The 17,051-nt window shown below is 42.1% G+C and overlaps 1 protein-coding gene across 1 annotated transcript in view; it reads left to right on the top strand.

Moving 5' to 3' along the window:
• Positions 1 to 17,051, top strand: part of prdm6 (PR domain containing 6) — a 176,445-nt gene that overhangs the window by 93,379 nt on the left and 66,015 nt on the right. The window contains exon 3 of the mRNA XM_067982195.1: positions 3,661 to 3,788. Coding sequence (XP_067838296.1) covers positions 3,661 to 3,788 — 128 coding nt within the window. The remainder of the gene's footprint in view (positions 1 to 3,660; positions 3,789 to 17,051) is intronic.

Consider the following 17,051-nt stretch of genomic DNA (forward strand, 5'->3'; position numbering starts at 1 on the left):
ATCCTTCCATAGAAACCTATGATGTTTCCCCTCGTGGAATCTAACTGAACCTTGAATGACTCCAGTGTCGTTCCCACTACTCTACCTGGCAGGAGATTCCAGATATTGATCACTCTTGGCATAAAGAAATACTTCCTCACATCAGCTGTGAAATGGCCTTTTGCCAATGTGTCCTCCAATCCTACTGTTATGGTTTAACTTGAAGTAGTGCACTGCAGCAACTCGCCAAGGCTTCTTCGACAGCACCTCTCAAACTCGTGACCTCTACCACCTAGAAGGACAAGAGCAGCAGGTACATGGGAACAACACCACCTGCACGTTCCCCTCCAAGTCACACACCATCCCGACTTGGAAATATATCCCCGTTCCTTTATCATTGCTGGGTCAAAATCCTGGAACTCCCTACCTAACAGCACTGTGGGAGAACCTTCACCACACGGACTTCAGCGGTTCAAGAAGACGGCTCACCACCACCTTCTCAAGGGCAATTAGGGATGGGCAATAAATGCTGGCCTTGCCAGCGATGCCCACATCTCAAGGACAAATTTAAAAAAAGTTCTCAGGATTAATCTTTTCTATTCTACTTAGTATCATATAACTCTGTAAGGTTGCCTTTCATTCATCGCCTTTCAAGGACAAAGAGTCAATGTTTTTCTAACCATTCTTCATAACTCAGCCCTGTAACAGACATCTCTTTATTAGGTGTAAAGTTGCCTTTTGTGCAAAACTATTCTATAAGGAAGAGACAGTGCATATGGGTGTGAAAGAATTTGGGGCAGAAAAGCCAGCAACCAAATAAGAGACCAGGGAAACAGTGGTTAACCTCCAATTCCTGTTTCTGTAAATAGACACTGATTTTTTAAAATTGATATGGATGCATCCTGGTGGACTAATTTGCAAAACTTCAAAATTATTTTTGATGCTAATGCAGCTCATAGGAATTCCCATTGAAATATGTTGGGCTGTATTTTTTTAACATTTGATTTTTTCCTAACATTGTTTTTCTGATTTAATGAATTAACCTGTGAATATGACAATAAGGATGTACGTGGATCCTGTTGAAATATTCTTGAATATTATTACAAGAAAAGGAGATGAACTCTTAATAGTTCAGATGACTTCTGAGAAATGCACTTTATGAAATACACTTGATATTTCTAATATTTTTGAATGGTAAATACATTTTTGTTAAGTTGACAGGTTGATGGCTTATTGTATTGGAGCTCCATATTATTTTTTTTAGTAAAACAGTCTGTTCCTTGTCATTCAATGCAAAGTTGTACGATAAACCATGACTGGTATTACCATTAAAGGAGAAATTAGCGGCAGTAACACAAGGTACAAAATCCAGCAGAAAAATTTGAATGGAACAACTTAATAACATAAAGAAGTGACGACTATAAACGAGAGCTAGGACTGTATTCTACTGTGTAGGTTATAATATTATCCAAACCCCTTGAATGTGTTAGTGTTTTGTAAGTCCACGTTTTGTTCATAATCTTGAAGCTGAACTCAAACTGAGAGTCCATGATTTACCATAAAACATGGGCCTTATTAGTCTTGGTGCCAACCCATCGTGAAAGCCCAATGGGATGTCAACAAGGCCACCTTTCATGATGTGATCTTTGTTGTCAGAGTCTTTTACAATCTTGATCATTCAGCTGCGAACTTCACTTTCATTTCAAGTGCAGTTCACCTTGGATTCTTCTGAATTCAGGCCTGAAAATCCTAACAAAATATGGGTTTACAGGAGAAAGACATGCATGTCATATTCTGCATAAGAGAGTGATAAATGGAGTGTATCATGCTGCCTGAGGAGCAGCATTTCTATTAACAGAGAGAACGTGATCCTTTTCACAGTGCAGATTTGCAGATTCAATGTTCATTTCAGTGGTTTTTAAAAAGAATACTAAATGAAAGATTTCACTGCGACTGTGGGTGATGGCGGTTATTGTTGGTAATGAATCACAATTTTGCTGCTATAATTAATTGAGACATTTATAGCTGAATGATTAAGATTCTGTCCTTCTCCAAGATAATTTTCTTGTGCAATATACACATCACTGAAGCAACAGCCCCTCAACTCTCTCTTTCTGCAGCCTGCTGAAGAAAAGAGAGACTCAGTGAGAGTGTGGAGCTTGGTGCTGTAGTAAACTAGCCTGAATGAAGATCATGTTATGATGGTGAATCATAGAATCATAGAAGTTTACAACATGGAAACAGGCCCTTCGGCCCAACATGTCCATGTCGCCCAGTTTATACCACTAAGCTCGTCCCAATTGCCTGCACTTGGCCCATATCCTTCTATACCCATCTTACCCATGGTATGGGAAAGGTAAATCCAGAATATTACTTTGAGTTAAATTGTGGGAGTAGGACATGGGGACACAGATTCAAACTAGTAAAAGGTGACTTTAGGACCGCTATCAGGAAATTCTCCTTCTCAACAATTGGAATGGACTTTCCAGTGGAGTGGTGGAGGCATGCAGTGTGACTCCCTCAAATCCCTCATTCAAAATCTTGCCCTTCCTTTAGACAATTCACCATTCTCACCCAGAGTAAAGAAAAACCTTGCAGAGTTCTGCTAGGGTTTCTCATGTTTGGTTTGCAATAAACCAGTTAATTGATAATTTTAAAAGGCTTACTGACAGCATTAAAATGGCACACAAAGGAATTTTATGCAAACAATCCAACCAGTACGCGACTAGCGGAAATTCAATCCCTATGTTCTATAAAGATAACAAAAGAACGCAAATTCCTGAATGCTCAAAAGACTGGTGTATGACACGTTCTAATATATTTCTCACTATTTAAAATGACGTATTTATTTATAAGAAAGAATTGGCTTTCAATTTATTTAAAGTTACCAATAAATTTGCTGTAATCAATTAATTGTTAAATCATTTCACATTTCTGCAAGTGATTCTTTTATACATTTTCTTCAACCCAACTGTATTTGACAGTGTGCCAGGTACATAAAAACTGCATGGTTGCTTAAAAAAATATTTGCATTAAATTGTTTTGGTAATAAATGACATTTTTGTAAAACATATCTGAATCATTTATACCATTGTATTGTTACTGGACACCTCTATAGTTAAATTATTTTCAAACAATTAGTACTAACACTGCTGTTCATTCAAAATTTTACCCTTCCTTTAGACAATTCACTATTCTCACCCAGAGTAAAGAAAAACCTTGCACAGTTCTGCTAGGGTTTCTCATGTTTGGTTTGCAATAAAGCAATTTTTACTAATTTATATTAAACCATTTTAACACAGAATCAGGTATCAGATAGCAGTTCAAATGCACCAAAAATCCATTTATTTTCCACTGGTCTTGCATCTACTTTTTGTTAAATCTTTAACATCCAGAAGAAAATATGGCCCAAAATGGTGCCTTTTTTGTTTGAAATTCAATGTCATCATTTCAGCATGTTGACTATCAGTGGAATAATGAAATCTGATATAAAGGGCAGGTTAAAATCAACAATCATCAGTCTTTTTTAATTGTGAGATTCCTCAAAATGTCACAAGTCAGTGACAAATTGCATGGCTATAAATTTCTAGGTCTGACATCCAGCAGAGAATACACCTGGGCAGCAAGAGAGTGATCACTGATGATCCAATCAACTGTTTGACCTTTTGACCTCTTTCTCAGATATATGATCAGGAAGGATCCCTACAACACTTCATTGATGGCAGTGACCCCAGCAAGTCTAACTGGATGAGGTATATCCGATGTGCAAGACATTGTGGGGAGCAGAACATGACAGTGGTCCAGTACAGGTAGGGGATATTTAAATTTTTGACCGATCAATGTGATGCTTAGCCCAACTTTTGGGTTGAGTTCAGAAGTAAAATGAAATTAGGCAACCACTGTATGCATATTTACCTCAGTTGGCTTCATTAACATCTATTGCTTCATCAATGATCTTCCCTCCATCAAAGGTCAGGAGTGAGACTGTTCACTCAGCTCCATTCACAACTCCACCAATAATGAAGCAGCCCATGCTAGCCTTCAGTAGGACCTGGATAATATGGGCTGACAAACTGCAGGTAACATTCATGTCACATAAGTGCCAGATAATGACCATCTCGAACAAGAGAAATCCCAGCCTTCTCCTCCTTACTTTTCAATGGCACCATAATCCCCGAGGCCACCCGCGATCACAATTGACCAGAAGCTTAACTGGACCAGCCATATCAACACCATGGCTACAAGAACAGGGCAGAGGCTGGGTATTCTGTGATGAGTGGCTCACCTCTTAACCCCTAAAAACCTCTCCACCATCTACAAGGCTCAAGTCAAGTGTAGATGGAATACTCACCATTTACCTGGATGGGTGCAGCCGCAACAGCACTCAAAAAGCTCTCTACCATCCAGAACAGGGCAGTTCACTTGAGCAGTACCTCTGTCACTGTACTCACTATCCACCCCCTCCATGACCAGCGCACTTCACTGCAGTATATACGATTTACAGGATGCACTGCAGCAACTCACCAAGGTTACTTTAACAGTACCTCCTATCCCTGCAACCTCTATCACTGAGAAGGACAAGAGCAATGATGTCTTGGGATCACCGTCACCTCCACATTCTCCTCTAAGTCTCACACTATCCTGACTTGGACATGATCACTGTTTCTTCATTGTTTCTGGGTCAATATCCTTGAATCTCCTATCTATTGTTGGAGCATCATCGCCACAAGGACTGCAGCAATTCAAGAAGAAGACCCAACACTACCTCCTCAGGGCAGCTTTGGATGGATAAATAATGTGGTCTTGCCAGCGTTGCCCACATCCCGGGAACAAATTTTTAAAAAACTCAGCTGATGATCTCAGTTACATTGATATACTTGATCAGAGCCTGTTACTGGACTCGATATTCACCCCCTACACCACTGGTGCACTATAGCTGCAGTGTGTATGATCTACAGCAATTCACCAAACTTACTTAGTGAACAACTTCCAGTAACGTTGTAGGATCGCTTGCCCTCCAAGTCATACACCATCCTGACTTGGACATATATCGCCGTTCCTTCATTGTCGCTAGGTCAGAATCCTACCGAACACAATCATTGGCATACCATCACCACAAAGACCGCAGCGGTTCAAGGAGAAGGCCCACCATCACCTTCTCAGGGAAACTAGGGATAGGCAATAAATGTGGCTTTGCCAGTGTCACCCATATCCCAAGAACAAATAAAAAACTTTATTCATGAAGCCTCCAAATTCATGCAAACTGCTTAATGTAGAAATGTTTGACCTTTTTGTAGCGGGAGGACAGAGGCAATAAGTGTCCTAATATGTTTTTTCAACGGTGAACAACCATGATCCCAGCACCAATCCTTGTGGAACATCACAACATCACTTCCCACCTTTTGCCAGTCTGAGTATCTACCTATAACCCCTACTGTCTGTTTTCTGTTTTGTAGCCAGCTTGCTATCCATTCTGCTACTTGTCCCCTGACTCTACATGCTCTGACCTTAGTCATGAGTCTACTGTATGGTACCTTACCTAAAGCTGATTGTGAAGAATGCCAGTCCTAAATAAAGAGGTGAGGACAAAATTGAATCTAAAGAAAAAGACGCGTGCAATGTATATAAACAAAAAGGGAAAGGATGACAAAAAGAAATACGATGAGCTTAGGAAAGTGGTAAATAATACCATTGCAAAGGCAAAGAGGAAGTATGAAATGAAAATATCAAAGAATATAAAAAGAATCAGTAAAGTATTGTATAGTAACAAAAGGAGAATTAATATAGCTTTAGAGCTACTATGGGATGAGCAAGATAAACTCATAGGAAATGATACTGATACGGCAGGGATACTTCATAGATACTTTGCCTCAGTTTTCACTGAAGAGGCTAATAAAGAGGAAATATTGGTAGAAGTAGAAGTCAAGAGGGATATTAAAGCAGTGAAGATAGCCTAACTTAAGGAGGACAAAGCTCCGGATCTGGAGGGATTGCACCCGGGGAGGAGATAGCAGAGGCACTAATATCCATACATAAAAATTCAATAGAAAAAGGAATACTGCCAGAGGACTAGTGGACAGCAAATGTAATTCCTATCTTCAAAAAGGGAGATAGAACTAATCCCTGGAACTATAGACCAGTTAGCTTAATCTCAGTGGCAGAAAAGATACCAAATCAATGCTAAATGAACAGATAACAAAACATCCAGAGATGGATAATATAATAATATAATAGTCAGTGTGGATTTCTAAAGGGCAGATTATCTTTAACCAATCTTATTTAATTTTTTGAAGAAGTAACAGAAAGAGTAGACAAAGGCAATACAGTGGATGTAGTATACATGGACTTTCAGAAAGGCTTTCGGTAAGAGACCCATGACAAAGGTGGAATCAGGGTCCAGGTAGCCAAATGGATTGAACGATGGCTACAAATCTAAAAACAAAGGGTAGAAGTTAAGGGAAGTTTTTCAGACTGGAGAAAGTGAGAAGTGGTGTCCGTGCTGGGACCACTGTTGTTTACCATATACATAAATGATTTGGACTCAGGAATTTGAGGTATGGTGTTGAAACAGGCTTGCAGAATGGGCAAATGAAATTCAATATAGTGACGTATGAGGTGGTTCATTTGGTAGAAGGAATAAGAATGCTACTTATTCCTTGGAGGGGTGGAAGAACAAAGGGATCTTGAAATACAGACATATAAATTACTGAAAGTAGCAATCCAAGTTGATAAGCTATAAAGAGTGCAAAGTTCATTTCTAGTGGAAAGAATACAAAAACCGGGAGATAATGTTAAATTTACATAGAACCTTGGTTAGACCACACATGGAGCTTTGTGTGCAGTCTGGCCTCCATACTACAAAATGGATATTGAAGCACTGGGGAAAGTGCAGAAAAGACTTACAAGGATGTTATCAGAATTGAGAGAATGTGAATATCAGGAAAGATGGAGCAAGTTGGGACTCTTTTCTTTGGGGGAAAAAAGGAGACCTGATAGAGGTCTTTATAATTATGATGAGATTCAATAGGGTGAACATGGAGAAACTATTTCCATTTTTGGATGAGTCCAGAGCAAGGGGGCATAAATATGAGAAAGCCATCAACAGATCAAATAAAGAATTTAGGAGGGATTTCTTTATAGAGTGTGGTGAGAATGTGGGACTCGCTGAGTGGTTGAAGCAGATAGCATTGATGCATTTAAGAGGAGGCTTGCTGCATACATGAGAGAGAAGGAAATAGAGGGATACAGGAGCAGGATGGGAAGAGATAATTTGAGTGGGAGGAGGCTCATGTGTAGTATAAACACCAGCATTGTCCAGTTAGGTCACATGGCTTGTTTCTGTGCTGTAAATTCTATGTAATTTCTGTCTGATAACAATTTTAGTTCTAAGCTGTTATTTGTATTCATGCCATGCTGGGCCTGCTTTCCCTGCACAAATGCAATGATTTAAATGATGGCCTAAGTCATTTAAATATTGCTTAGCTGCTTAATCAGTGCTAATGTTTCATTGGCCACCCTGCAGGAGTTAGCATATTTTATACATGGTTGAAAAAACAATAATATTAGGGATTGTATGTAGAATTTCATTCACTTCCATTACACAGAAAACATATGGATCAGATTACTAACCACTATATCAAATTCCTGATCCATGCATAACAATTCCTATACTGAGCATAAACTATTTCCAATCATAGCTGTATTTGTGTTTCTCAGGTATAGGCCCCAAGACTATAAAAAGCACAAGGCTGGTCCTGTGCTTGCTCCCTGAGGGGGGGTCCTAAAAAAAATGTCTAATTTCTTTGTTCCTATTTGGAGTGGCAGGCTACAGTTAGTGGGGCAGGTACCTCTGATTCATTGCTACAGACACATGCACCTCACCCAAGATTTCAAATGATCTCATCCCTGGGTTTTGGGACAGGGTCAACAGCACAGCAAAGCGACAGGCAGAAGTCCCACCTCACTGCACTTCTGACTCCTTGAAAGGGTCTGCAGAATTTTAGTTTATAATAATTACCATATTTAATGTTATGCCACAACTCTCATTTTGAAATAACTTTAATAAATTTGCTGGTCACAGATTACCTTTCATAACCAGTTGGCTTGTCTTTCTGTTTGCTCAGTGCTCTTGAATTCTTTCCTTTATAACCAACTTTTATCACTGCACACATCAGGTTAATAGACTTATTAATCCAAGGATCGTGCCTCTGACTTTTTTTTTGAAGATCAGAATAACATTAACAATTTTCCAGTCCTCGAATGTCCATTAGTGCCATGGCTTTCTGTCAGCATACCAACCTTGTCCTATTTTCTTTTACTATTCTTGGTTGAATTCCATCTGAGCCTGGTTTCTTATGAGCCTTCATCTGCTTCAGTTTCTAAGCATTGCTGTCCTCTATTTTCCCTACTAATTCAGGTACATCACTTATTACTTTATTTAGCTGACTGGGAATTATTCTGACATTTTCTGTACTGCCAAGTATTGTGAAAACATCAATGGAACATTCTGCTATACTGATGAGCTTTCTCTACTGTCACTCCCCTCGTCCTTCAGGGATCTCATTGTGCACTGGAGACCATTAACATGCGTAAAGCAGCCAGATATTAAAGTGATTTCCTTTCAGCTAGTTATGGCACTGAGCAGCTGATACTTTCAGATCAGGAAAGTATCGGGTTTGATCCCCAATCTGTGCTGATCTCAGTCAGGGCAGCTGTAAAGGTGCTACAACTAGCCTCAGTGTTCTTGGGTTAGAGAGGGGAAAATTGGCCAGGGGTTTTATTCTTGATCACACTCCAGTGAGCCCTGAACATTGGGTGAGGACAGGATTAGGCTTGGCTGTGATTTTTTTTTCCCCCAGTAGAAAGGCCTGCCTCATTCACCCATCCGGCTTACAAATGAAGAATGGTTACTTGGGAGAAACAGGCATTGCAGAATGTAGCCCAGCAGGGAGTCAACAACTTAGAACAAGAGTGAGTCAATTGTTGGGAAAAGAAAGGGAAAAAAGTCATACTCTGAAGTAAGTTGTATCAAGAACTTAGCCTGACCAAAAACTCCAAAAGTGATCATTAAAATTCTTTAAGTGATTCAGCGTAAAGTGTATAAACATAATAACATGTGAGTGCTTTTTCAATCAACCTTGGTGATTGCTTATTTTTTTGGTGTTCATCATAAATGATTTTTTGATTTTCCTTTTTTTTGGAGTTTCTCTTTTGTGAGGGTACAATCTTTGTCAATTAAGAGGCAAGTCTGGCTGCCCTGACCCTGCTAGTAGCCATTTTTATTGCCTGGAATCTCCCCTGAACATACCTGCAACAAGCTGGCGACATCATCAATGTTGCCATGGAACCAGAGGGATTGAAATCTGTTTGCTCAATTTTCTTCCCCCCTATGCCGGCTCTTTGAAAGAGCTATCCAATTAGTCCCATTCCCCTGCTCTTTCCCCATAGCCGTGTAAATTTTTTCCCTTCAAGTATTTATCCAATTCCCTTTTCAGAGTTACGATTGAATCTGCTTCCACCACCCTTTCAGGCAGTGCATTCCAGATGATTACAACTCGCTGCGTAAAAAAATGTTTCCTTATGTCGCCTCTGCTCTTTTGCTGATCACCTTAAATCTATGTCCTCTGGTTAGGGGGAACTGCTTCTCCCTGGGAACTGCTTCTCCCTATTTACTCTGTCAAAACCATTCATGATTTTGAACACCTCTATCAAAACTCCTCATAACCTTCTCTGTTCTAAGGAGAACAACCCCAGCTTCTCCAGTCTCTCCACATAACTGAAGGTCCCTCATCCCTGGTACCAGTCTCGTAAACCTCTTCTGCACCCTCTATTAGGTCTTGAATCCTTCCTAAAGAGTGGTGCCCAAAATTGAACACAATATTCCAGCTGAGGCCTAAAAGTGTTTTATAAAGGTTTAGCACAACTTTCTTGCTTTTGTACTCTATGCCTCTATTAATAAAGCCCAGGATTACATGTGCTTTTTTAACAGCCTTCTCAACTTATCCTGCCACCTTCACAGATTTGAGTATGTACACCCACAGATCTCTCTGTTCCTGCACCCCCTTTAAAATTGTACCATTTAGTTTATATTGCCTCTCCTCATTCTTCCTGCCAAAATGTATCACTTCACACTTCTCTATGTTAAATTTCATCTGCCATGTGTCTGTCCATTTCACCAGTCTGTCTATGGCCTCCTGAAGTCTGTTACTATCCTCCACCTTGTTTACTACATTTCCGAGTTCTGTGTCATCTGCAAACTTTGAAAGTATACCCTCTATACCCAAGTCCAGGTCATTAATATATATCAAAAAGAGCAGTGGTCCTAATACTGACCCCTTCCCTCCAGTTTGAAAAACAACCGTTCACAACTGCTCTCTGCTTTCTGTCCCCTAGCCAATTTTGTATCCACGCTGCCAATGTTCCTTAATTCTATGGGCTGTAATTTTGCTAACAAGTCTATTATGTGGTACTTTATCAAATGCCTTTTGAAAGTCCAAATACACAACATCAACCCTCATGAACCCTTTCCCTTACTTCATCAAAGAACTCAATCAAGTTAGTCAAACACGATTTTCCTTTAACAAATCCGTGCTGACTTTCACTTATTAACCCATACTTTTCCAAGTGCCAATTAATTTTGTCCCAGATTATTGTCTCTAAAAGTTTCCCCACCACCGACGTTAGGCTAACTGGCCTGTAATTGCCGGGTTTATCCCTCATCCCTTTTTTGAACAGGGGTGTAACATTTGCAATCCTCCAGCACCATCCCCATATCTAAAGAGGATTGGAAGATTGCTGAAGGTACAGATTAGTGCTGATTCCAAGGGTGCAGGCTGACCTCAGTCCCATTGTTCATGTGTGATCTTAGACAGAAAGTGTCAGCAAGCTGTTTGACAGTGGGGAAAGGGGAGGGGCGTGGGAGCATCACAGCGTGGTTCAATTTTCATTCCACCTGTCATCCACGTGTGCAGTACCCATTAGGGGTCAACAGATAGTGATCAGAACCAGGTACTCTGCCTGATGTTTTTCATTCTGTTGCCCAGTTGTAGTGTCCCCACAAACACCCTGGTTGAGATTGGCTAAATCAACACAGGCCAAGGATCAAACTTGGGACCTTTCTGGTCTGCATATCCCAGTACAACACTGAATGGTATATTTACCCACTGAGCCATAGGAAAGCTAAGTGTGGAATGTAAGCAAGGCCCCTGCCATATGCTATTAATTTTACTTAACATACAAAACTCAGTGCAGCCAAAGCAACATCTGACACTAGATACAAGTACTATTATATAAGTCCTCAATTTTTCAGGGAAATCAGTGGGTAGCAAAGACCTTATCCATCACAGTGAGCCAGTACACAATGACATCACTGGCATGCTAGCAACAGGAGTTAAACTTTTCTAATATTTGTTGCAATGTTTTAACATAAGAACATAAGAACATAAGAAATTGGAGCAGGAGTAGGCCAATCGGCCCCTCGAGCCTGCTCCGCCATTCAATAAGATCATGGCTGATCTGATCCCAACCACAAATCTAAAGAACACAAGAAGTCGGAGCAGGACCCGGCCACATAGCCTCTGGGCTATGTAAGTTACTATGTAAGTTAAATCACAGCAAGTAACTGATTTATTGTGATTTAGATGTTTAGGATGATAGAGTAAGTTTTTAGTTTCATGTTATCACAGTAATATATATTGTAAAGCCAGGTACAGGGGAATATAAAAATACTTCATTGTAGTAACTAGGCATATTTCACATCTAAAGTTGTTCTGCTTCACAAACAATTATGTTTAGTTGTAGATTACTTTATTGAAATATCAGATGGGCCAAATACATATTAGCATTGCTTCAGTTTTAAAGTTACAACATATCAGTTAAAGGGCACTCTGCTAAAGGAAATGTTTGGTTGATGGGAGCATGTGCTGAGGCACAGATTAAATGTAGGGCAGTGCACATATTGGAGCATGTTACGAGACAGTAACAGATCAAGGACAACATCATAAACTGGGAGACCAAAGCCTGAGTAGTTTATCAATGTCATTTCAGGCCCTTGGTGCATTACACTACTGCCTTGAAGCACACTCCAGTCTGTGTTATTCTTTATAATACATACAGGTGGATTTTGTGGGTCAGTTGACTTGGTTTTGGCAATTTGTCTTTGACTGTGCAGGCATCATGGCAGACAGCAATGAACAGGAAGCTCCCACAAACAGATCGCAAGATTTCTCCAGAACTCATATTGTACTGCATAATTTGACCCGGGGTGATATTTGCACATGATTTGTCAAGTAGCAACATAAGTATTTATTTCACTGCATGTTACAGAGGAATAACACACCCAAATTGTAACGGTTTCCTATGGTTCATTAAGCTTCTAGTGTGAATGTCATAATGTATCAAAATCATAAAGATACTATCATTTTCCCTCTGCACTGCCCATAAAGTTAGCAATGTATAATCCCAAAAAAATACATATCGTGAGAAAGAATAGAATGAGAAAAGATTATTTAGCCCATCTAGCTCATTCCTTCCACAAATTCCATGCAATCTGCTTTATCATAGACTGAACTCATCCCACTTAATCTCTTGGAACAGCTTCTTCTTGGTCCCAAAATGTAAATCAAGCAAAACTTTGAATATTTAGCTCAGCTTAATCTTAAATTATATTTCCTAGACAAACTGTTTAAGATTACATTTTCATGGTCTCAGCAATTCAAGCCAGTATTCTATTCTCACAGCACAGGTGACTGAAACTCTTCTGTTTTATCATGTCTGAATTCCTTAATTAGACTACTTCCTTCAGGTTGTTTTCTGCTGCTAGCACACATGGGGCTCGATTTTCGCGTCGGGTTTCCAGCGGGGGGGCCCCGAAAATCCCGATATCCGTTCACGTGACCGGATCGCGCCGAAATCCCGCCCACTTCCGGGTACCGCGCTGACGTGCGGGGCTGCGCGCGCAGGCCCCGCTAGTGGGAATCCCGCAGGCAATTAAAGCCAGCGGGGTTCCACTTGAGAGTACTTACCTTGCTTGTTGAGGTCAGTTAATGAGCTGAAGCAGCTGTTAAAAGAGGAAGTGTGGGATTTTGGGTTCAAGGCAGTGAATTTCCCACACTGGGGGAAACAGTCTCTCTCCAACCAGGCGTGTTGCAGCCAGCAGCCTGTGGCAGGTGCCAAGGTGCACTCCACGGGGGAGAGCCCTCACCCACGCAGGAGGCCACCACGTCACATAGGGCAACCCCTGCCCTCCACCACCCCCCGCCAAGCCAGAGGACAGACCGACACGAAACCGCAGCACTAGTGCGAGGAACCACCCACCTACCCTGCACAACCCCTCAGACCAACACCTGCCAGATGGGTGGTGCGTGGACACCCTCGGAGGACGAACAGCATGACCAGCCCCAGCAGCCTCGCAGTCCACGCCGTCCGCCGCAGAGACGTGGAGCCCCCCAACACGGTGTTGTTGCACGCCCACCTGCACAGCAGGAGGGAGGGCTACCGCAGGGAGAGACGCATCGCAGAGGGCACTACCCTCGCCGCAGGGTCCACAGACCGAGGCGCAGCTCCCCGGACCTCTCCGAGCAGCAGTGCACAGGGAGGCGCAGAATCGCTCGACATGTAGTCGTGGAGATCTGCAGGCTCTTTCATGCCGAGCTGCTCCTGGCTGGCCCCAGCACCAACTGCTTACCTGTCGCTGTCAGTCAACACTGCCCTCCACAACTTCTCCGCATCCTTCCAGGGTGCAGCCGGCTACACCGCCGATGTCTCTCAGTCGTCTGCGCGGAAGAGCCCTGCAAATACACCTGCACCTACTCTGCAGTAAGACGATGGGTGGCATCAGTGGTGGGTCCTCATAGTGATACCCAGGAGCGGGCATTATTGGACACAACGGACAGGATTCGCGGAGACATGGCAGTGGTGGTGTCAATATAATGTGTGCTGTTTGTTGCTCTGAAATTCAATATAGGTAACACCCATGACAAACCCTCAGACACCCTTGTGCACCCCCTTCATGCTCACGACACGTTTGCCTTACGCTGCCTACTGCACATATGTGATGCATGCCCTGTGGCTGCAGCACAGGTGGTGGCAGGTTGAGTGAGGCTGGCCGTGAGGGAGATGCACGAGAGGTTGAGTATGGGATGGAGCCATGAGATTGTATGAGGATTGGGTCACGTGTTAGTGGCAGGATGAGTACTGGCGAGGTGAGTAGGTGGAGGTAAGATGAGGATGGGGTTTGAGTGGGTATGAGGGGTGATGTGACAGAGTAGTGTTGGCGGTGCCGGAGGAGATGTGGGGTGGGGGCAGTGTTGTGGCAGACGGAGTGTAGGGGAAAGACTTTGTGTTCTCACCTACTGCGGTCATTGCAGCGCCTCCTGCACTGTATGCAGGTGGGCGATATGTTGGTGGCGCAGGTGACCCCCTCTGCCACCTCGAGCCAGGCCTTCTTGGTGGCAGAGGCAGGCAGCTTCCTCCCGCCCGCCAGGGGGAAGATCTGTGTCCTCCCCCTCCTCCTCACCCCATCTGATGATACCTGGGGTGAGGCATCATTAAACTGGGAGCAGCCTTCCCCCTGGGCTGCTCCATGCTGCAATTTGTCCCATTGGTTGCAGCATCTGTCAGTGGAGGACTGCCCTTTTAACTAGAGAGCCTCCAGCTGACAGATCGTACTGCGCATGCGCAGCCCGCCCGACGTGCAGGCCAGCGCCGTGGACCCCGGAGGAGCAGGTAATTGATTCCTATTAGTGGGTTGCCTGCTACGATCGCGCGGGCAACCCACTAATTTCTCCAAGCGTGTTGACCACGCTCCCGGAGGACCACCCGCTGGGAACCCGCAGGCCTGGTAAATTCGAGCCCATGGGGTTTGCTGGTAAAAGGGTCAGAGAGCCAGGAAAACAGTGTGAACAGCATCAAGTGATGGTTTATTATTAATTTGAGTAATCTACTGTGTTAAAAAGAATTGAAGTGAATAGTGACATTGGGTCCTAGGTTCCAGTTTTTGGGACGTCCGATGATGTGCATGCGTGGGACGCCTCTGGTCCGATGACATCACTTGCTGGGTCTTCTGAAATCAACTCGTTGCCGTTCAAACAAGGCCCAACTTGCTGTCGTTCCTGCACACGATGCAGGTATAAAGGGGGGGGGAGGGGGAGAGAAGAACATAATGTTAATAGCTGCTGAGCTAAAATCACCCTACTTTAGGAAGGAAGTGAAGGCCATGGAGAGGGTACTGAAGAGACTTACCAGGGATAAAAGGCTTTAGTTGTAAGGAGACACTAGAGAAACGAGGCCTCTTTTTCCTGGAACAGAAAATGTTATGAGGAGATCTGAGAGGTGTTCAAAATTATGAAGGGTTTTGATAAGTTAAATAGGGAAAAGCTATTTCTGCTGATCGGTGAATCGAGAGCATAAATTTAAGATCAATACCAAAAGAACAAAGGGAGTGGTGAGAAGCATTTTTGTTACACAATGCGTTGTTAGGACATGGAATGCCCTACCAGAAACAGTGGTAGAAACAGAATCTATAATAGATTTTAAAAGATAAGTGGATAAATATTTGAAGAAGAAAAATTTAAAAGGGGAAATGGGGAAAGGGCGAAGGAATGGGACTAAGTGGGTAGCTCTTTCACAGAGCCAGCACAAGCCTGATGGGCTGAAAGGCTGCCTTCTGTGATTAAAATTGTATGATTCCATTAGCAGACAAATTGGGATTGGTAAGGTTTCTGGCATTAACAATAACACCAAGGTGGTGAAACACTGCTACCAGTGGAAAATGCATGGGACCTCAAAAAGAACATTAGTACGAATAAATCCAAAAATAGGGATATTAAAGCATGGTGGAAAACATCGCTGCCTGTAATTATTCACAAGTCTCCATTGTGTTATTGTATGACAGAAAGATTGCTGGGACTTTTACCTTGCACATGTGATTCTCGGACAGCATTCCAATGACTCCATTGTGGGAGTAGAATTTGTTGGTGCAGTGAACAAAGAAATATAGTGAGTGATTACTTACATAGGCTTTATAAATCTCCCCTCTCCAACCATTGCTACATAATAGATGCAGTCATAATGTGCACAAATGGATTTATTTTTATCTACTACCACGGACACATTTTTAGAGATGAGTTAATGACTGTAGGTCTTACCTGCTATTTAGGATCAGTAATACATGAGGTGTAATTCTGCAAAGCTCTGCCACTTACACAGAACCTTGCTGATGGTAAGCACAGGTTATATAATTGGGGTTATAGTGTTAGAACTTTATGCTTAGGTCTTGCGAGGCTCGCACCAGTAGCAGAGCTTCACAAAATTACTCCCATGATGTCAAACATAATGGTCTTGGTTCAGTGGAAATGGTTGGGTAAAGATTTGCTTGTCAGTAGAGTCTTCACATTAACAGATTTCTGAGGGACAATTTCACAAGGCTCTGCTGTGGATGTGGAGGTTTGGCAGCAACAAGCCCTGGTTGGAGAATCAGGGCAATAGTGTTATAGGCCATTGTTGATCCACATTCATGTCAGCAGCTGAATCTCATGAAATTACCCTTTGATATATTTGAAATTTCTTTTGTATGACAAGTTTGAGTGACTTAATACTCCAACATAGTTCCAGGCTCTGTGATTGGGAGGTAGTAGTAATATAGAACCAAGGCCTCCTTGACTTTTAAATAGTCATGATTGAAAAGTGTTGACCTCCTGAACCAAAAAACTATCCTGAAATATCTTTAAACCTTCGGCTGCTGGCATGTCCAGGAGAATGACTATCTCCCCAGGCTGGCCAAGTTTCAAAGTTTTGAGTGATACTGAGACAATCATTAATATTATAATAATAAAGGCACTTAAATAACAGTTTTATTGTTGCAATGTTACCCTTAAACTACAGAAGTAAATACCCAAGAAACAATTTTAAATAAAAATTAAAAAGTCAAATATTTTAATTCTTCTCCATTGCCTGTCCTGTTTTATTATTTTAACTTTCATTTTATTTTGTTTCCATTTTTCTGAAAACAAGCTATAAAACACTTCTTAACCTGTTTTCCCACTATCCACTTTGGAGCTTGGTGCAACTGCCAA

The sequence above is a fragment of the Heptranchias perlo genome, chromosome 4 (genome assembly GCF_035084215.1).
Source record: "Heptranchias perlo isolate sHepPer1 chromosome 4, sHepPer1.hap1, whole genome shotgun sequence".
Classification (NCBI taxonomy): Eukaryota; Metazoa; Chordata; class Chondrichthyes; order Hexanchiformes; family Hexanchidae; genus Heptranchias; species Heptranchias perlo.